Raw genomic sequence first — 22,575 nt, forward strand, 5'->3', positions numbered from 1 at the left:
TTCTGTTGATGAGAACATATTGCCAGAATGGCAGAACAGAATTGAAAAATGGGAGTGTCTTTACTAAGCTGCATTGACCAATAGTGTCTTTGCTGTGATAAAGTTGAATTTCGTACTTTCAAAGACGGATGAAGCTGCAAGATGTACTCCTACTTGCAGTGATCTTCCTGTTAAAATATGTATCTCCTTATGACCATCCAGTTTCTGGTTGGATAAGTGGGATTCTTTTTTAAAAATGTGTCCACTTCTTTACCTGGAAGCTTCCTTCCTTTTTTTCTGCTGCCAACCGTACCCAGTGATTCCTGTTGACATTGATTGGAAGAAAGCAGGAATGTCTTCTCCATGTTGACCAGAAATTTGGAGTGAACAACAAAAATGCCTTGTGATGTCTGTCATATAATCAGAAATGTCTCACAGCACCTCCTTTCTATGTCTTTCATGCATCTTCTGATCCTCTACATGGTGGACAAAGAAATGGCAAATGTTCAAGTTCAATTCATTTATTTCCAATTAAAAATCACAATATAAAGATTCATAAAAATACATAATTAAGCAAATGTAAACCTGAGATTTAGGGTAGGTGTTCTCTGCTTGGCTGCTAAGTAGTAAAGTGGCTTTGAAGTTCAGATTCGAGAATTTTTTCTATTGTCAATAGCGTTGTTATTTATTTTATTTATTCATGTTTTCTTTATAAAAAGCAGGGTAGTCCCGTTCAAGCCAGAGGCCTGCTTTACAAGGGAGCCCTGCTATCATTCCATTCAGGCATCCATATATTCTATTGCCAATGGATAGTATGTAGATTTCTAGGGAGCATGTACATTACAGCTGGCAATTTTATTTGTAAATTCTTCAATAGTACATAACAATTCCCATAATGATATTTTTCACCCACTCCAAGAAGGGAGTCACAATATTCCTTGAGACTTTTCCTGTGGCTGGGAGTGAATAGAAGCATCGCATCCATTGTGCATAAAGGTTGCAAGGGCTCTACCACAATTACCACATGCCAGTATACATTCATGCTTTAGTTTCAAATTTCAGTGATCTTGGAGACTGCTGAAAGTCCTTGCCAATTTTTTGTCTTTGAAAGGTCCTTAAAAGGTCTCCCCTCTTTGGAATGGGGGCCTCTGTTCAACCACTATTGTGAAGAAAAGCTTGAAGGACTTATTGGCTTTTGAAAATTTTGTTGTTTTCAGTGATTTGATCTGAATGAAGAAGCAAACATTTCTCTTTTTGGTCCAGCGGTGTCCTTCACATTTTAATCCTTGTCCATATCCCCAATTTTGATGCTTTTTAAAACAAAATTTATTAAGAATAATGTAAGAGTAAGTTCTTTATCATAAATTGTAGTTACAAGTTAATTTGAGATAAACTTTGATAACTTGCTGGAATTAGCTGGAGAGCATGGGCAAGACTTTCAGAATATCAATTTTTTAAAACTTACATTATCACAAGTTTTTCAGGCCCATATGTTCAATTAAAGGGATGGTATTTATTTGAATTTTGTAAAATTTAAATATTGTGCTTTTATTTTTTCGTTCTGTATTTGTGGGGGAGAATTGTATATTGTCAATCTGGCTTTATAATTCATACCCAGCATGTCTCTCTTGCGATCGATACCAAGGAAGTGTCTCTCTATAAGGTGACTGGTTGGTTTCCAACGAGTCGTGGACCTGGATGGGATGATCTCTTGTGTCCTTTGAGCAGGCCATGCATAGCATTAAAAACTTGTTTTATTTCCGTTTCCCAAATCCTATCACCTTAATATTAACATCTCTCCTAATATAATGAGCTAATAATTCAATCGCTATGGTAAATGAATATGGAGAGTGGATCCCCTGCCTTACTCATCTATTAACTTCAAAATATGCTGTAGAATGCCCCCGTTCAACACGCAACTACTTACATTATTATAAAGAGTTTTGACCCAAGAACACAGATTTTTCCCAAACCCGAAATGTTCTAAAGTTTTGAATAAAAGTTTATGAGAGATGATCTCGAATGCCTTTTCAAAATCCACTGCAAGTAAAAAACCTAAGGGTTGATACAAAGATTGAAAAAACATATCAATTAACCAAACTGCTACCCCAATATTACGATCTTTGACATAACCCACTTGATCACAATGAATAATATCTCCCAAGACCTCTTTCACCCTTGTCGCTAACACTTTTGATAAAATTTTGTAATCTACATTGAAAAAATTATTGGCCTGTAGTTTTTCATGTGCAAAGGATTTTTACCTTTTTTTTCAATTAGAGTAATTACCCCCTGTCTCTGCGAGTTTGACAACATTTTAACTTCAAAACTCTCATTGAAAGCTTAAACTATGATTTTTTTTTTAAAAGTGGCCAAAATGTAAAGTAGAACTCTGTGGTAAAACCATCATTGCCAGGTGATTTATTCCATTTCATTCCCTTTAAAGCCTGAAAACATTCTTCATGTGTTATTGGATATTCACAAAACTCCCTATTTTCTTTACTTAATTTGGGTAAATCATTAAAAAACATTTTGAATATCATCACTAGTTTCAAAATTTTTACATGCATATAAATTTTTATAAAACTCCTGAATGATTTTTATAATACCTTTGCAATTTCACACTGTTTCCTGATTTTCATTATAAATCTTAATCTCACTTCTCTTATTTGATTTAAGTAATTGTTCAAAAAACTGAATTCCTTTCTCCTTCTTCGGACCATTGGGCTCTTGAACAGACCTCAAGACCTTGACAAGAATAGCCAAAAAGTTTATCTAGTTCCTCTTTTTTAATTTGTTTTGGACGTCAATATGAAAAGTGGTTGTTAAGCGATGTTCTAAATCTTTAATTTCTTTTTGTAATTTTTCAATGTGATTTTTTCTGAGTTTTACTCTTTCACTGGAAAATGCCATTATATATTCTCCTAACTTCATTTTCATAAATTCCCAAAATTTAATCTTGTTATTTGGTCCCGCCATATTCTTTCTATTTCAGAAATTTTCATCTTTACCCCGTCTACAAAATCAGAGCATAAACTACTGTCAAACTTCCAGTACGATCTCCCATATGCAAAACTTTCAACTAAATAGTTAAACTCGACCTGAACTCCAGCATGGTCAGGAGTGATAGAGGGTAAAATGTCTGAACTTTTTATGTCTTCTAATTTCAAGGAGATAAAAATATAATCTAATCTGCTCTGTACAAAGGGAGTTTTTTGTTTGAAGGTAAATTCTTTTTTGTTAGGATGCCGCTACCGCCACATATAAATTGGATTTAGCCTATCAAGAAAATCCACCAATGAATCTTTATATTTATTTTTCGAAATATTACTTCCACCAATGTAGTCTAAATTTCGATCAATAGCAATATTGAAATCTCCAACAATAAGAGAATATTCTTGACTGATTACAGAAGATAAAATTTTGTCTAACTCAGACAGAAAATTGCATTGTGAGTTTTCTTTATTCCCTGTGGGGAAATATACACTACCCAATATAATCTTTTCACCTTGACACTTTCCTTTAATTATAACATATCGTCCTTCTTTATCAATAATTTTTTTCTTTGAGAAAATCAACCTTTGATTTGAACATTATGATAACCCCCCTACTATGGTAACTTCCATGACTGAAAAACATTTCCCCCTTCAATCATCCTTCCATCCGCCTTCAGTGTCTTTTGTGCTGAAAGTTTCCTGCAGAAATATTATATCACCCAATATCTGACACCACTGAAATATTTTATTCCTTTTTATTCTATCTCTTAAAACTCAGACATTGACCAAAAGTAATTTTAAGTTACCCGACATCAATTGACACAACCTCGGTTTAACTATTGAGAAAAGTTTCAAATTGAAATGAGAAATAGAAATTGATATAATTTATTTTGATAAAAAAATATTCAGGAAATATATATTAGCTACCGCGGTACTCGATAAACCTCTATTTTTTGGGGGGGAATAAAATAAACTTCTAATTCTAGCTACAACTACCCCACCCCAAAAAGGTTATCTTTCCAAAAGTCGGGTCATCTCGTCCCAAATATATGTTTTATTTCGATTTTGAATGACCTTGTATTTTTCACCATCATAAAAGAACTAAACTATTTTGAGTAGGGATTTCAGCCAATGTTCCAGTGATCCACAAATATTTATTTTTTATGCGTGCTAGAGTTATAGGATGCACTTTTGATTACCATTAACAAAATAAAGTCAAGATTTAGGGAATAAATCAGGGCGGTCTCAATTTTAAGAAAGGAAAATAAGCAAATTGGAGGAGTTTACTTCAGAAAATTTTGGGGCGTGTTCTTTCTAGAATTTACATTTGAATTTAATTTTTTTGATATTTTTGGAGATGGAACTGGATTCAAAGGTCGTTTCGCAATTTTGATTATGACGTAAGAACAGCTGATCGACAATCTTTGTTATGATTGTTGTTTTTATACTGAAAAAGCATTAGAAGACCCATATATTTTTCGAATATTGGTTGCCGGACGACTGTACGGGCATGCGCGTTGTTAACTCTCAGCTCAGCCTCAACTAAACTTAGCGATCGAGATCGTAGACATGCAAAATCAACAGCTTATTTTCATATTAAATGCCGCTTAACACCAAAAAGGCAAGTATTAAGAGAAAGCGATCTGATAAGATACTACTTAATCTTGAAACTGATGAAGTAATTATATTCATACTTCAAGTTTCATCGGGTAATCTTTATTTTACATCTGTTTGTTGTCATTTTCTTTTCAGCCGAATTAAATTTATTCAATGATTAAAAACATGACATCGATGTTTACGGATGGGACCGACATGAGATTATCGTCGACGCGCAGACGACCGCAATGGTTGAGACAAATTTTCATTTTTATTGCATTTTGTGATGTATATAAAAATAGCGGATGTACAATACAATTCGACTCATCAAACAATGAATACGTTTTTAATGTACTTTCATTTCATGTAATCGACTGAGATTGCAAATTTCGGTATTTTATACCCCAGACTCTGGATTTTCGAACCCTGTTTGCCGTGGTCAGCAAAGACGTAGCAGACAACATACGCTCTACTGAGCATGCTCAGAACCGTGGACTAAAATAAAACCATGGTTTAAACCATGGTTTAATTTTAAACCATGGACTAAAGAAACCATCGTTCGTGAAACAGAGAGGGGGTTTAAACCCCCTCGGGTTTAAACCATGGACTAAAAAACCTAGGAGGGGGTTTAAACCCCCTCGGGGTTTAAACCTCCTTTGTGAATTCGGGCCAAAAAGTCTAAACCTCTGAAAAAAAAACTTTGGAACAAAAATATAAATGAAAATGATATTACAGCAAATCGGTAGCTTGATGTATTTAAAATAACAAAACCTATTAAACTAAACTGGGGATAAGATGAATACAGATAGACACCAGAACTGGAAAACATAACACCCAACAAACAGAACACAGACACTTCTGCAAACATACTCAAACACATGCCCAGATACCGTCCCTAATATGAAACTCAAAGAAGTACATGTAAGACTTCATGTCCTAAAAACAAATGCAAAGTACGAATAGGCCTATTTTGAGGCCTCTCCCATCACTCCTGTGATTCGAAAACTAAAATTAAAGAAGATTCAAAGTTATTTTTCACAAAATTTATCACACCCTCCTAAAAAAATCAACTAAATTACCTCACTCATCCCAGTGTTTATATTGAATATAACAAAAAAAATAATTTGTATCTTAACAATTGGTTTTAACATTTCATACTATTTATCCACCCCTCATAACTACATTTTGGCCCGTCCTTACAAAGAACCACGACAGACCTGACTAACCACAACTATGGAAGGCCAGCAATGCCAATATCTAAAGATGCACGCTTGTTCCAAACTTTTCCTACTTGTATATTGACGCATTCATCATTATATTGACAAACCAGCATGCCCCTCCCTAGACATTGTACTAAAATTTCCGCAGATCAATCGCAGCTCCCTGCAAGACGGGGCCCAGCTGGGTGACCACATACAGGAAGGTGGTGACGAGGTATAAAATATATGCTTTCGCCTTCCAGCCCCGATCCGGGCCAATTAGAGCATAGAGGACATGATACACCATGACTTTTAAGATATTCATATTAGTATTCTGTTCATCAATGCAAACCACGCCCATTTTCAACTCCGATAGTCCCGAGAAACCAGAGACGACTCGGGTTACTAAACGAAACAAAAGGCACCAACCTTCGGGGTACAGTCACGTCATAACTACCTCACCTAAACCAGGACTCTACGACATTGTACTTATTCAACAAAACTGATATATTTCTATCATTTCAATAACTACCTACTTTCCTTCTTGCATCCCAACAAATGACATTATAAATAGCACTTAGAGTACAAAAAAACTATCTGTTGTGTGAAGAAAAAAAGATATCCCATTCCTCCAAGCACAATATCTTTATAATTGTGGATTTATTTCTCTTCAAATATAGTTCGTAAAGTCTCAAAATCTTTATGCAATCTACTTATATTCAAACTTTTATCTATTTATATATATATATATAAGTCGATGAATAATGCATTTAGCACCACCCATCCAAAACAGACTAAAACCTTTACCAAGAACTATGAAGGTAGAGATCACTCTGCTGTCAGCTTAACCAATAACGAAGCAGGGGCATCCATCCTCTCGTATAGTCTGAACTTATATAGGCGATGAAGAGCTCTTGCATACTTGACATGAATCCTCTTTGATCTGTCCCTCCAGTAATGAAAGGACAGTTGGAACAAGACCATAATCATATCTATGTAGATCATAACTATGATAGAACCCTGTTGAACACTGGGAGAGTGATACCAACAGTGATTAGACTCTCCCTTTTTTACAGGCAAGAATTCTGCTGAGTTATAGACCTGGTCTACCTTCTTATGGGCGGGCTAACTTTAGACCATGGAGACTGGATAACAGATCTGGATCAGACTAGGCCTAGACCTAATCTAACTCTTATTTGACATACTTCTTATCTAGCCCACAGTCAATTAGGTCTAGATTTAGATCAGGCCTATAAAGACATGAAGAATTGAAGTGATACTAATTGTAACAAATAAAACAAAGTTATTCCTAAAAGTTGCAGCCTACCATAAGCCTACCTCATTGGGCTGGGGGACCTAGTTTAAGAGAGGAGCAATACTAACTTTGATATGGACTTTAATTAAAGATACATAATGGTCTGGTTCCATGCCCAAGACATCTTTGCAAAGAATTGCAATTCCGTCGAGATATGTTTTCCTCATGGCTTTCAAGTACCAAATGTGCTGGTCTGACACAAGCAGGCTCACAGCACAAATGGGACACTTCAAGCTCAGATGGCAAGGACCAAGATGCAGCAATATTGGTCATTAAGGCCACCCTGTGTGCTACGCGCACAGTCTTGCCTATCCATACACTTGTATTTTGCTCCTTAAATTGAAAATCCAACACTGAGATATTGGGTCCCCGTCAGACCCTCCGTGCTTCTCTCAAATCTTGTCTCCATAATGTTTACACCATTCGTCTTCTGTCAGATTCTTCAACTGACTCCTCCTCATTCCTCTTCCAACTGCAACAGCCATCTTTTCACAAGTTATTACTCAATATTCCTCACATAGCTGGTAACGATCGAACTAGGATAACACAGCTAGCATGGCATAATTGTCTGTAGATATGGATGTAACTTACAACACACACAAGTTAGGGCTATTCACATAGAAGCAGCAAACTACAGTTTAGCAGACTGACACTTTACTGACACAGATTCATGAACAAAATCATAAACAAATTTTTTATATCTTTTTCCCCCGAAAAATGACAGAGAAGCGGAAATCCACAAAAATGGGGAAAATGTTCAATGTTTACACCCCACTAGACCTAGATCTACCCACTTTATCTGATTTCATTCTTCTTTTTGCATCCATTAGACCTTACTTGTTAGACTTCTAAATCTAATTAGATGTTTTTCATGAAATGTTACATTTGATGTTTTCTGTCAGTCTGAAGTTTATTTCTCTTCAAATTCGGAATACAGTACTTGTCAGCTCCTACCACATGCAGGTGCAAAACTGTACTACATGGAAGACCCTAGTGCAGTTTGAACTTACCCTTGAGAATGTCTGTCAACTCCTCCATCCCTCATTCTAGCAGCCTTTGCCTCGCAAAATTACCCATCAAACGAATATTCTAGCCCAGGCCCAGCTAGCTAGCTTTGCACATTGCACACAGCTATAGGAATTGGCCAATAAGCGATCGTGCCTGTTCCCTGATCGCATTAAAGGAAACCCGTTGTACGTAACTATTGCACTGGGACTAACCGCCCTTTCACACGGTAAAAAAATCGTAATTTGAATGATTCCAGTGAAAAATAAGGCTAATGACAAATTTTTAGCACTTGTGAAACCAAACTAGAGTCATAAACGCTAGTCACAATCACAGATTCTACTCCGGAGGTGAATTCCATTTATGTTTCACTCTAATTACACTACAAATTTTTTCTTGTGAAAGGTCCGATGATTCTAAAGACGTATTGCAATCATTAAAATAATGATTCAAGATTCGCGTGTGAAAGGGCCAATAGTTATTCATTGATGACCGAAATTATAGTAAAAAGGGAGCTAAACTACTGGAAATAGACTGTTTTTCAAGTCAGTCATACTTGACTGGGAAATCTAGTTAATTATTTGACTAGACTGTTTTTAGAGTGTAATAACAAATTAATGTTAAGATTGTTGAACGCTACTGTAATTGTGTCATGTGATTCGATGAATGTATATATAATTTGTTTTACTATATATTTTTGCATTGTTTAGTAATTCATAAGGTTGTGAAATGGTTCCTATGCATACATTTTGTCATCCTCAATAAGCTAAGCATTAGTGGAAAAATCGTGTAATTTGATATTTTTTACATTGCTCCGATGATGGTGTAATTCAAAATGTGTATAATATTTTAATTATGTATATATGATCATGTATGTATATATAGATTTATTGTAAATTATGTACTACAAAAGCCAAATATTGTAATTTGCCACAAACTGCTTGTTCTTGATGTTGATGGTAATCATGATGAAGATATTGAATATGAATAGTAAAAAACTTTTACATCAGTACCACATTGAGTTTATAGAATAAATATATTCATGTACACTGTATTGAAAGAAGAAACTTGGAATTGTTTTCTTTTCATGAGTATAATTTTGTTATATATTGCTCAAGTTGCCAAGAGTGGAGGAGTTGAAGGAGTTCTCCAAATTGGAATTTGAATGTAAGAAAGAGTCGGAATAATCCACATTTGGTGAAGAATACTGTGATACATTCAATGGTCTATTTTCTAAACTCATTTTTTTTCACACTGATTGCTGCTTGTCAGTTTACTGGGATCTTTGTTTTTTAATGGTAAAGAAAGCAATTGTATTCATCATTTAAAGATTTTGGCCCATATTCTGAAGTCAGGTTTAACTTAAACCATGGTCGAACTTTGTGCTATAGTTATGGAAAGCCAAACGTTTCAAAGTTCTGTTAACATTGAATGTGTCACATGTTTACTTTGCTCTTTCCTAATTCTTTAATGGTGAAGACGACTGTCATACTTATGTTTTGGGAATCAAATGAGCTGATGCATTGAACCTCAACTGTTATAGATTTATGTTACATTTGGCTTTCCATAGTTAAACCAAAACCTAAAACCAGAGTTTAGATTAAACCTGAATTTAAAATATGGGCCCAGAAGTATATATAAGGCTTTGAGTGCCACACATGAGGCTAAGCCGCTAAATTGAACAACTATTTCATGTGTATGGATATTTGCGGCATATTGCGGCTCCTCATAGTTAAACGATGACCTTTCAAGTCAATCAGGCTGAGTTCAGAAAACAGGCCTGTGATTCTGTGATTCGTATACATGATTCTGAGTGTGCGATGTCTGCAAAACTGAACCCCACCACCCCATTGCATCTAGAGAGGAACAAAGGCCCCCCCCCCCCCCTCTTAATATTTTTTATCCTCTGGAGAGAAAGGAGAAAAGAGAATTAGAGATAGAGAAGATAAAAACATTGAGAGACAGAGAAGGATTAAGTGAGGTATGAGAAAGATAGAGAGATAGAGAGAGTGTGTGTGTGGATATTGGAGAAAGATAAGGGAGTGTTAATAAGGAAAATCCCATATAAACATTTTCATCAATAAAATATGAAAAGCAGTTCATCTCAGAATGAAAATGAAGTACCCAAGTTGTATTGACCTTATTCAAATTAAAATAAATATTGGGAAATGGTAAGCCGTTCATGGACCCAATGATAAACTCCCTTAGGATAAAGCTCAAAGCCCATGCAACTATCTCCCTAGATTAGAAAAAAACCTGCCTTCCTGACATCTACCTCACTGGCTAACAATCTTTTAGGAGAAAATCCTTGAACTTTTAGGATTGACTGGGTGCTTGTTGCTTTAATGAATGGTTGTCGTTGGTGTTATCTGTGGGGAAATACCTGTATCTGTCTCACATGGTAGTTATCTAGAAATACCTGTCCCACAGGGTAGTTATCTGGGGGTACCTGTCCCACAGGGTTGTTATCTGGGGGTACCTGTCCCACAGGGTAGTTATCTGGGGGTACCTGTCCCACAGGGTTGTTATCTGGGGGTACCTGTCCCACAGGGTAGTTATCTGGGGGTACCTGTCCCACAGGGTTGTTATCTGGGGTACCTGTCCCACAGGGTAGTTATCTTGTGATACCTGCCCCCAGGGTAGTTAGCTGTCCCGTGGAGTAGTTATATAGGGATTGTCCCCTTCGACGGGATAGTTGTTTTGGGAACCTGTACCGGGGGTAGTTATCCGGAGGTACCAGTCTTATAGTTGATCTAAATCATGGTTATAGTGAGTTTGCACTCCGCAACGTACGGATGATTCAAGAACACGGTAAATGTATCAAAATACCCGTCAAATGACAAAGAATAGCTTGGAAGTCTTTTTTTTGGACTCGGGGTTTTAGAGCTGACAAAAAATGCAAGTATGTCCTTTGTCCTGAGTCAAGGACGAAACTGCTGTTTTGATTCACCGAATTTCGAGGGAGACCTTGGTTCTTTGTCGTGAAGGGGCTTTTGATAATACAATTTCTCTGTTCTTGAATCCTCAATAGGTCGCGGAGTGATATCTCTTGAATGTCTCAGGGGCAACGGTCCAACAGATAGTTCTCCTCGGGGTGCCGTTGTCCGTCTCTCACTCTACTTGGTTCTCTCTCCCTCTCCATGCCCCCCCCCCCTCTCTCTCTTTCCCTCACTATCTCCTCTATCATCTATTTTTCTTGCTTTCCATACCTTTGCCACATCTCTCTCTCTCAATCACCATCGATCTTTCGTCTCACCCACCCCCTCCTCAGTCCATTTAACAGTCCCAAAACACCCATATTTTCGTATTTCAGTCCCAGACGTCAATCCTTAACAGCTTAGCATTTTGTCGATTTTTGCAATGTAGACGTCTTATGAACGTGTGCCCCTATACAATCGGGGCACCATTTTCGTTTGTGTGTGTATTTATTTCGATATGATAACAAAATAAACCTCTTCAAGAACTTTGACCTTGAAAATATTGAAGAATCACTCTAGAAATCGTCCCCTGACTCTTTAGTAAATGCTGTTCGGACGTTGGGAAAGACTGGGATATGAATGACTAACATATTATGTTTTCCGACCCTTTCACATGTTTCAGTTGCATTAGTCGAAGGTGAAGTGTGCAGATTGTCCATATTGTTAATGTCGATATATATCCAGGCTGAAAAACTGTCATCAATCGATAAATGGTGGTGATGATGGGATTTTTTTTAACAGTCATCATACTTTGCTCGACATCTCAAAAACTTTGCCCTCACAACTTTGCTCTTCTAACATGTCATATTCTTCTTGTTTTTAATTCATACTCCACTTTACACAACAAGAACTTCATGAACCCCGCCCTACTTCGTACAATGACCATTTTTACAAACCACGGTCAAATTTGCCTTGAAAAAGATCCCTGTATAACAAATACGAATTTTATTCCGACAATTTAACAACACAATACTTATTCCTCTTAATTGATAAAGAATACACATTCTATACGTAAAGGAAATATCGATAACGGGCATATAAACTCAAAACCTAACACGTAAAACAACATTTCAGCATTACTGAAGTAGATTGATAATAATTTCTAACAAAGAACCAATAATGCGTAGACGATCTCGAGGTAAACATGGTGATTATTCAGAGCAAGTGTGCAAAAAAAAATTTATCTCCAGAAGTTCTGATATTTTTTAAGATCCACGGATAGGCAATTGCTGGTCCTTGGGGCACCCGCCCTCCCAGTTCCGGTGATCCAACGACATAATGTCCATGGCACAGAAGACCCAACCGCTTTACCCCCCCCCCCCGGACTATCGATTACCTCTCCATGGTTGGAGATATCAATATGTTAGCCGAATATGTCGATCATTTCTTGTCAAAAGAATTGGGGTATTGTTACTCCCCCAAAAAACAAATAAATAAATAAATAAATAAAAATTAAAAATAAATAGATAAATAAAATTATACGAACAAATAAATGAAGTAGTGATTAAGTAAATGAATATAAAAAATATAAAATGCATGTATGGCATTTTGGAGATATCTATGCCTGAATATCAATTCTTTTCGCTTAAACTACTTCTTGGGACATGTATTCGAACATTTGCAATCTGTACCGGGCAAAGTTGAGTCTTGCATATCTCCTTATCATCAGGATGGAACACCATATTTATTACAATTTTAAATCAGTTCATTTCTTTTCCGTTTCATGATTGTTTAGGGAGCTTCCTTTACTCGATACTAAGGAGTTCACTGGAGTTGTTTTGTGCATCTTCCTATTGTAGTCTTGAAGCATCAAATCATTCAGTTTAGCAATGTCATCACTATATCGTGAACTTTCGCGCAAGATCTCGCTCGTTCTCTTCGGTCGTTCTTTGGTTGCCCTCAAGGAATGAGAAGATTCTTGATTTTTCTGAGAGACGTCTGCAGAAGTTTCCATCGGAGCGAAAGCCCCATTCGTTACATCAGTTGTAAAAATGGAGTGTGAAGAAGTGTCTTCACCATTTTCAAAGGAAAAGGTATCAATGCTTTCCTGGTGAATTCGTTCTGGTAGAAAGCGGTTTTCCCTCAAGGAAAAGACAAATGATGGTCCAGTTTGCTCATCATCTGTTGTCTTTTGTGATTTGTCCTTCAGTTGACACCTACGAATTGTGCTCACAAGCGATCCATTTTTGTGTTTCATCTCGTGTCTATTCACAAATTCGATCACATCTAAGTGGATACAGACATGACCTTGAGCGTTGGTCCCGGCTGAATTTTCGAATGGCTTGAGAACGCTCGTCCCATTCAAACCATGAATACTAACACTACCATCGCGCTCCCTCGCCGGAGGTGATGCTTCAGAAACTGTTATCTGCCCTTTTCTTTGATACTTTTCCAGTTCAACAGCCGATGCTGCAAGTGCCTGCAGAGTTTGTGGAAGATATCTCTTTGGTTCGGGCAAAGGATTTTTGGATTGTAAATGAATTTCGTCATTTCCGGTTGATGCATTTTCCGAGCATTCTAGAGGAAACACTTCACACGGCGCCGATTTGCTATCCTTGCGAACCGTTTGACGGAAAGAGCCGATGACCCTCAAGTTCTGACATAACACCGTGGACCCATTATCGTCCTTGGACAAGACTTGAGACGATGCAGGAAAATCCACCTGCTGCTGGACAAAGGTTGTGTCCCCATTTTTGAGAGGGCTTTTAGCATGCACGCGTTTTTCCTGGCCAGTGTTCCGTCTGTGCCGCGCTACTTTTACTGACGCACTAGTGACGCCTGCTCCTCGTGACGCATCAATCGAAGTGTTCTTTCGATACCTCCTCTGTCTCCCTGCGCGGTCGTCATCACACTTTCCGTCGCCATAGCCATTTCCGGTTTTTTCGCTGACCGTGTAGAGGTGGTGCATTCGGGTGATCTTTCTCTTACTGCGTCGTTTGCTGTACCGTCGACGTACCAAACCGGGACTCTCCCATTCTTCCAGAGCCATTCGGTGAGAAATCTTTTGCATTTCACTCCCTACACAAAATGAGAACAAAGAAATAAACATGGGATTTATCTGCAGTCAAATTTAATTTCTGTCCTTTATTTGTTTTCTTTCCATAATCTCTAAACTTAATCAATTTCCTTCGTGTCTGAAGTAGCCAAAATACATTTCTCATATTTAATGATGTCTGTATTCCCATCGGGACTGAGAGTAGTGAATTTGTGAGTTGTATACATTGTTGTTGTTGTTGTTGTTAAACCCTTCACTGTAAAAAAATGAAGTGCTAATTTAGCACTTCAGTGCTTGTATAGTGACTGCACTACGAATGCTGATTTTCTAGTTCAAATTTAAACTAGAATATCAGCACTCGTAGTGCAGTCACTATATACAAGGACTAAAGTGCTAAATTAGCACTTTGGTTTTATTCAGTGTTGTTTTATTGTATTTATGTCCTTTTGTATACACCTGCTACACCCTTCTCAATGATGCCAATTGCCACTTAACGTATTCTTTAAAGGAGAATGAAGTCTTTGGAACAAGATAGCTTGTGTGAAAACAGAAAAATCAAGGAAACAGATCAACGAAAGTTTGAGAAAAATCGGACAAATAATGAGAAAGTTATGAGCATTTGAATATTGTGATCACTAATGCTATGGGGATCATCAAATTGGCAATGCGACAAAAATGTGTGATCTCACTTGTGAACAACTCTCCCCATTACTTTGGTATATATTTCACTTAAACTGCCTCTTTTATTACATCTATCAGTATATGTGTTCCTTCTATAGGAGGGCATGTAATACAGATTTCTTTTTTAAAATACATCATGGATAGAGTTTGTATCACAATGAGAAAAAGCAAAAAGAGACAATTTTGTGGTATTTTATAGTCCATTAAAGGGAAAGTTGTTCACATATGACATCACACATCCTTGTCGCATTGCCAATGGGAGGATCTCCATAGCTGATTGCAATATTCAAATGCTCATAACTTTCTCATTATTTGCCCGATTTGTCTGTCTTTGTTCTTATTCTTTGATTTTTCTGTTTTGACACAAGCCTATTTGTTCCAAATGTTTCATTCCCATTTAATAGTTTTTATCTAGTAATTGCTCCTATCCTCAACAGGTCCTACTCGTTTCTTGGGAGTAATAATGTAATATAGGGAATGAGAAAAAGGGGGTGATTCGTTGTTAATGTTTCTTTCGTATTCATGAAGGGGAGGTTTTATTATTGTTTCTATTATGTACATATGGAAGTTCCATTTTTCCCCTTCAAAATAATAATCTCTTCTCGGTCAAAATGACTTGTTAGCTTGTTCCCCGGTTGACCCCCTGCAAAATGAATGAAAGTCGAATGACACACTTTAATGAGTCAAGTGGCACACATAAGTAAGTCGAATGGCGTATTGAATATCCATCGTGTTTCCTATGGCACAGTTATCTGTAACATGACACACTTACAAATATCACAAAAACACACATATGTGCATCAAACGTGTGTCATATAAAAACGTGTCATAGGACAAATGTAAATTGACTCACTTTTTGAGTAATTTGACTCGTATTAATCACCGGGGACGAATACACAGCAAAAACTTTGGTGTTAACCGGTGTACATAGAGCACCACACCAGTTATTTTACACCGGTGTTGAATTGGTAGTGTTAGTTTTACACCTATAGGTGTTATTACTACACCTATGGTTGTTACATTTACACTCTTTGGTGTTAAGTTCAATCTCTAGGGTGTTGTTTTAACACCTCAGGGTGTGGTCCTCTATTAACACGTCACTTTTAATCTCACAGTTTTTACAGTGTAAGAACTGTAAAATTTTTCTGTGTGGGTTTCATTCTCTTTGTAAGTATAAATGTTACGGTGATTTTATTTCTTCTGATTGATTCTTTAATGTATTATTTAGTCTGCGATTAATGTTTTAAAAACGTATGTATATTGTATACACAAGAAAGGTCTCCGTGTTTGGGTGTTAGAACCACCTGTTCTTCTTTCTATCCAGGCTTCAATTGCACTGAATAATATCTGACTATAATTATAAATGCACATCGTTCACTTTTAACCCGTACCCGTATTTAATTCTTCTTTTCCTTATAAAATGTTACGGTTATTTTAGTCTTCCTGATTGGTATTTTAATGTATTATTTAGTCTGCGATTTATGTCTATAAAAACATGATTTGCATATTTTGTGCTCAGGAAATGTATCAGTGTTCGGGTATTCGAACCATCTGTTCTTGTTTCTATAAAGGCTTCAATTGCATTGAATAATATCTGACTATATGAATGCAAATTGTAAACTTTTCACCCGTACCGTATTCAATTCTTCTTTTCCTTTCCCGATATAAGTAGGACACAAGGATTTCGCAGCGATCCGTTTGTTATCACCTGGAAATGTGTGGATATGTCACATTATTTTCACTAATTCTAATAGCATATTACAATAAAAATCAAAAATAATAATCAAGACTTTGTAAGAGGAAGAATAAGAAGATGGGGGAAGGAGAATAAAAAGGAGAAAGACGAAGATGACAAGAAGAAGAACAAGAAGGAGGAGAAGAAGAAGAAAGAGAAGGAAGTGAAGATGAAGAAAAAGACAACGATGTGAATAGAATAATGAAAAGGAGAAATGTAAATAGAAGAGTAGAATAAAAAAAACAGGAGAAAAGGAAACTGAAGAAGAAGGTAAAGGGGATACAGCAAATGAAAAAAAAGAAATACAGAAAGAGAAACTACATGGCAAAGAAAGGAATAGTGATCAAAGCCCCCATCCTTGTCCATACGTAGAAGCATTCGATTTGTTTATTTCGAACGGAAATGTCCTAGGGCAAGTATCATGGACATAGCAGACCAGAAATGAACCTATTTCAGATGTTTCTGCCTTTATTTTTGTTCAACGTTCAATATTTTCCGTGAAAGATGACTTTACAGGCAATGTCTGATCAATAAAAATCCTACCATGGTATATATACCACACCTCTGGCAGTTCCCCCAAATCGATTCAATGAGTATATAAATAGAAAGAAACGCAGTATGAGAGTCTGATAAAAATAACAGATGTTCTAAGAAGAAACATTTATATAGTTCCAACAATCGTTTAAATTAGCTTTTCAAACATGATTGTAATGTGACAATGTACACTCTAAAAAGAAAGTGTTGAATTTAGCTCATTGTAGAGACTTCACCTCAGGTGCTATACTTTTCAGCACCCGTGGTGCTAAAAGTAGAACATTTGATGCTCAATGTATAGCAATGCAGCACATTACGTGCTGTTTTAGCACCAGAAGTGTTAGAAATCAGCCTCTGTATAGTGTAGTCACCAGAAGCGCTCCTAAACCTGCTGAAGTTAGAACTTAATTTCTACAGTGTAATTTTCTTGTGATAATTTATAATGAGGTATTATAGAAATGATTAATTCATTTTCTTTCTATATTCCTCGTACATCATTCACTTAATCTTTTTTTAAATATTTTTTGGTCATTAACTTGTGGGAGCACATTTTTATTCATCTGTTCATGGCTGTTCTCAGCTGGGGGGTCGGAGTGCCCCCACCCCAGAAATTTTGAAAACTTAATTTGTTTACCGAAAATTTCCACAAAAATCACTAAATGTGTGCACGAAATCCTTTAATTTCACTTCAAAAAATGCAAAAGCGCCCCCATGACAACCATGGCTGCTTCGCTTATTCACTTTCAAGTTTCTTAAAGAAGTTTTGCGCCTCTTGCCCCTTTCCCCCCTCCTCCCCGAAAAAAAAAATACTACGGCCATGCCATCGTTAAGTGTGTACCGCATATTCATTTAACATATTGTGTAATATTGCCTATGAGTGGTTAGCACCGACTGCTCACTAGCACTTACTGCACCGCCGATCTAAGTTAGATGTGAATATGGTGTACGAAAAATGTTATAATAAACTGATTATCAAAACTTCAAGGACTATTTCTTATAACTAAACACACATTATCTTGTATGAACTTTATCGTAACCCCCTTACTCAGAATCATTCGGATTCTTTTCAAATTCTTTCAAATGGTCACGGTAATTGCTATACTTTCCTACCAGTTCGATTTAATACTTTGGGAATGACGTTGCTGATATGTGGGTCTTTAATCTTATATCTACGTCATCTTTGACTCTGGTGTACAGATATGGGCTTTGCCCCCCCCCCCCAGAAAAAATAGATAAATAAATAAAAGAATAAAAATCAAGATTACAAAAAGCAGAGAAATTGAAAGGAGGAAGGTAAAAAATTAGAGTATTTTTAAGTATTATTTAAGAATCTATCGCGAATTTGATCATTGTATCCTGTTTTGTTTTTTACTTTCCCCATACGCCATTTGCCCCCCCCCCCTTAGTCTTGTTTTAAGTTTAATCATGTTTTTTTTTCATCTTTGACCAGATAAAGCTACCACTCCATGTCAGAATACGAGATGAACGGGTAACCTACTAGATTTTATTCTGTCTAGATCGAAACTTCAGCTGCTGATATGAACGATTCCAAATTTGTTTTACATATAATTTTCGAATTAACTGTTGATGGATACATATTCTAATCGACAAAATAGATTTCCTGGGCGTATATACTTGGTCAGCGCCATGGTATTTGAGGAGTAAGACGACCGAAATGTATTTTTTTCTCAGTTGAATGTCAAGGTACAGACTAACATGACCTACATCTTTCGCTTTATTGCGTCGCTTCTAGTTTTTTTTTTCTTCACTTTTTTCTAATTCTTACAAATTATAGGAGCCCCCCCCCCCTTTAGAGCCGCCCTAGAATACACGATTACACTGTATATTAAAAAAAACCTGACACTAGGTTTTACACTACATCCCCATATATTGACAAAAAACACCTAAGGGTGTAAAAATAACAACAAAGGGTGTTGTGAAATTTTGATAACACTCATAGGTGTTAGACTAACACCAAATTGAATACCGGAGTAAATTGGTAAACTGACTAAATATACACCAATATTATTAACATCATGGTTTTTGCTGTGTGTGTGTGTAATTACCTGTGAGTCCCAGCGGTTTCCTCGATCGCCATTCGTACCCACACAGACGGAGGGCTTTGACCAGGAGGCGCTGGTATCCGTAGCGGTAGGTCTTGGAGAACGTGACGTATACGATAGGGTTCAGAATAGATGACGTCAGAATGACCCGGATGATGACGTAATCGAAAATAGGGAGGTAGCTTCCAGTGAGGAGCTCGTAGAAAACGGAAACCTGGGAATGACAGAAAGTTAATGATTAAAATAAAATGTCTTAGCTATAAAAAAAAAGGATTCGATGTTGATGTTGGAGCGACTCCTTGCAAGCTAACTTTTCGGCATGCATTACTAATCTGCCACTCAATCCCCTCATCTTTATCCTATTATTGTGCTATTCTTAAGAGATTATTAACCTCTTGCATTGTAAAAACTGTGGTGTTAAAACTGACACCAATTGGTGTTTATAGAGGACCACACCCTGAGGTTTTAAAATTACACCCTAGAGATTGAACATAACATCAAAGAGTGTAAATGTAACAACCAAAGGTGTTGTAATAACACCTATAGGTGTAAAACTAACACCACCAATTTAACACCGGTGTAAAATAATTGGTGTGGTCCTCTGTGTACACCGGTTAACACCACACTTTTTACTGTGTGCGGTACAACACAAACCGAAGTGGGAAATAAAAGCAAGTAGATATCTTATTTTCATAATATTTGACACCCATTCGATCAGCAGTACGTTGGATTGAGCCTCGGAATACGGTCCCATATATTGTACATAACTCAAACTCAGTCTCTGTTCTAATTCAAGATATCTTCTGTCTAATCTCTATCAAAACTAAATCTTTATGGGGATCGGGCTTTCCAGAATCCTGTACTATCGCTATACAAATATTATTTCACCAATTACAAGATACATTGCCCAATTTAACCAATTTACGGAAGTAGAATTCAAATACCAGTAACTTATTTTTTTAATACTTGATTAAGTCAAATTCATAATTTATGTAGCATTTTGTGATGTCTATAATGTATATATATCATTTATTTTTCAATCAATGTTGTTACCGTTTTGCCCATTATTCCTAACTCAAAGAGACATGTTGGTGGTATACGTGACTAACAAATTTTACTATTATCATTTAGTACATGTACACGTATGTCCCGAATCGCGTGAAAGGTGCAAGTTCCAGGTTAGGGACATTCAGGCTTGAATTCAGCAAGGATAGTTACTCAGGAACATCAAGTTGATGTGGGACAGAATGATTGACCATGCACGGAAATGAAAAATAAGTTTCATATTTTATATAACATCCTATAGAATGCTTTAATGCTTAAAATTATATTAAATACGAGTCGCCCTGTGAGGTTGATTCCATCATGTCCACAGCGCGGAAAGGAAGGGAAATGTTAGCGGGCTTAGCAGAGGCCATTACCATGATAAAACAAGTGATTAATTAATTGATAGAGTAGCTGCCTTATCGATTTGTCCTTACTGAGTCAAGTTGATGATCGATCCACCGGTTCAGTACTTTTAACTGTCCCCCTTCTTCGACTCTTCTTTCGAATTATGCAAAGTGCTCTTACATGGCATGGTTGTAGGAGTGATTGAACATACTTCAAACCAACTGAGAATGAACGGTTTGCAAGACCATTGAAATAAACTACGAGCAGTATACATAATTCTGTTCACTCCTAAATGCATTTAAAATTGGTGAGGGCTGTTTATGATTTATGTCATTCGTTTGAAAATATATACGTAGAAATTTTCGCTTAATGCTCCTAAATATAAAAAGAATAAAGTATTACACACCCCTGTTAAATAGCACACATGCATACATGTATACACACAACTCTTGAAAAAGCACGTATATTATACCCACACACACACCCACACGCACATAAAACATATAAACACATTCACAATCAGATGCACACCCTCATCCACTTACCCACATACACCGACACACAGTGACACAGCAACAGAACAAATCGTGGTTAACCAACACCAACTTGCGTTTAATTCCCATTATCAAACAGTAAACAAGTCACTTTCATTCACTCGTGGTTTCAGCATCTATTAAAAAACGCGTTCATAGAAAATTATTATTCATAACTGTATATGGAATGGCAATTTCATAAGATCATAGTCAATTTGTTGGGGGTGCCATTGCGTGATAAAGTGAGAGAAAAAGAGTTAAAAGAGGGTTAAAACTACACAACTTTCATGCACTTTTCAATGCCCGTTATAATTTAAAAAAAATCAAAACAATATGAATATAGCCCAATCTACTCAACATTATTATCAGAAAAAAAATCATCGCTCTATTTTAGCAAGCACTAACGGAATGAGGTCTGTATAATATACGGTTGCCATGGTGATAAGAGATAGGGAGGCAAACTATTTTGAGAGAAAGAGAAAGAAAATGCTCTTTTTCCACGACCTTGGGGAGGGTAATGCGATTTGAGTCGGATGATAGGAAGTATATTCGATGGAATACAATGAAAGACGGGATTTATATGGCGTTTCATACAATCGTGAAAACAAAACGAACGACTAATTGAATCAATATCACCATGGTGAAAATTTGGTTCAAATGAGGTTTGCATTACTGTTTAACTTTCTTATTTGTCCAGGGTCATTTTTGTATACAACCATTTTTTTTTTGTTTTGTTTTTAATGGGTTGGGGGTTTGTTGTCATGTAATTGTTCGTTATTTTGAAAAAGCTTTTGCATGAACATTTTATTGTTCGAAATTTAAATCGATGGTCCATGCTGGAGAAATTTATATCACAATAAATAGAGTAAAATTCACAAAGCAGAATGCTAATAATTTGATAAAACTCAGGTAAGAAATAATGACGTTATTGAATTTTAAAGATTTGCATTATTCCGGCGAAACAGTTTTAGGCATGTCTTTATGAATATTCATTAGGTGGTCTGATGATGTCATTGTTCTTTTGTGTTTTATTATATGAAATTAGGTTTATTCAAAAATTTTCTACCAAGAACTAAATCACTTGGAGTGACAACTGATTAAGTGCATTGGTTATTTATTGCCGCAACTTATTTATCATGATAGAGACACGTCATTTACAAATGTATAAAAAGATGAAACATTTATTATTTCATGTTATAACATAAAAAAAAGGAAAACAGGGATGTGACATCATCAGCCCACCTAATGAATATTCATGACGATGTGCATATAACTGTTCTCAAAATAATATTGATAAACTTTGAAATTCAATAACTTCGTTATTTGTTATCCGATTTTAATGAAATTTTCAGCATTTTGCTTTGTGAAGTTTATTTTATTTATTTAGATAGAAGCATTTTCAGCCCGGACCATCCCTTTAAATCTGAAACAGAAAATTCATTTTCTTCAATTTGATCGTTGGCCCAGTAGCCACTGTGCAGCACCAGATTGACGTTGCTCTGTTCCCTAAAATCGTTGAAATCCAAGCAGGATATAGCAGCAACTCACATCTTTTACCAGTCTGACGCGACCGG

At 36.4% G+C, this 22,575-nt stretch overlaps 1 protein-coding gene across 1 annotated transcript in view; it reads right to left on the reverse strand.

Moving 5' to 3' along the window:
* Nucleotides 1–12,595: 12,595 nt before the first annotated feature.
* Nucleotides 12,596–22,575, reverse strand: part of LOC121427273 — a 36,478-nt gene continuing 26,498 nt past the window's right edge. The window contains exons 3-4 of the mRNA XM_041623610.1: nucleotides 19,080–19,298; nucleotides 12,596–14,086 (exon numbers count right to left, since the gene is read on the reverse strand). Coding sequence (XP_041479544.1) covers nucleotides 12,774–14,086; nucleotides 19,080–19,298 — 1,532 coding nt within the window. The 3' untranslated portion in view covers nucleotides 12,596–12,773. The remainder of the gene's footprint in view (nucleotides 14,087–19,079; nucleotides 19,299–22,575) is intronic.

The sequence above is a fragment of the Lytechinus variegatus genome, chromosome 14, assembly GCF_018143015.1.
Source record: "Lytechinus variegatus isolate NC3 chromosome 14, Lvar_3.0, whole genome shotgun sequence".
Taxonomy (NCBI): Eukaryota; Metazoa; Echinodermata; class Echinoidea; order Temnopleuroida; family Toxopneustidae; genus Lytechinus; species Lytechinus variegatus.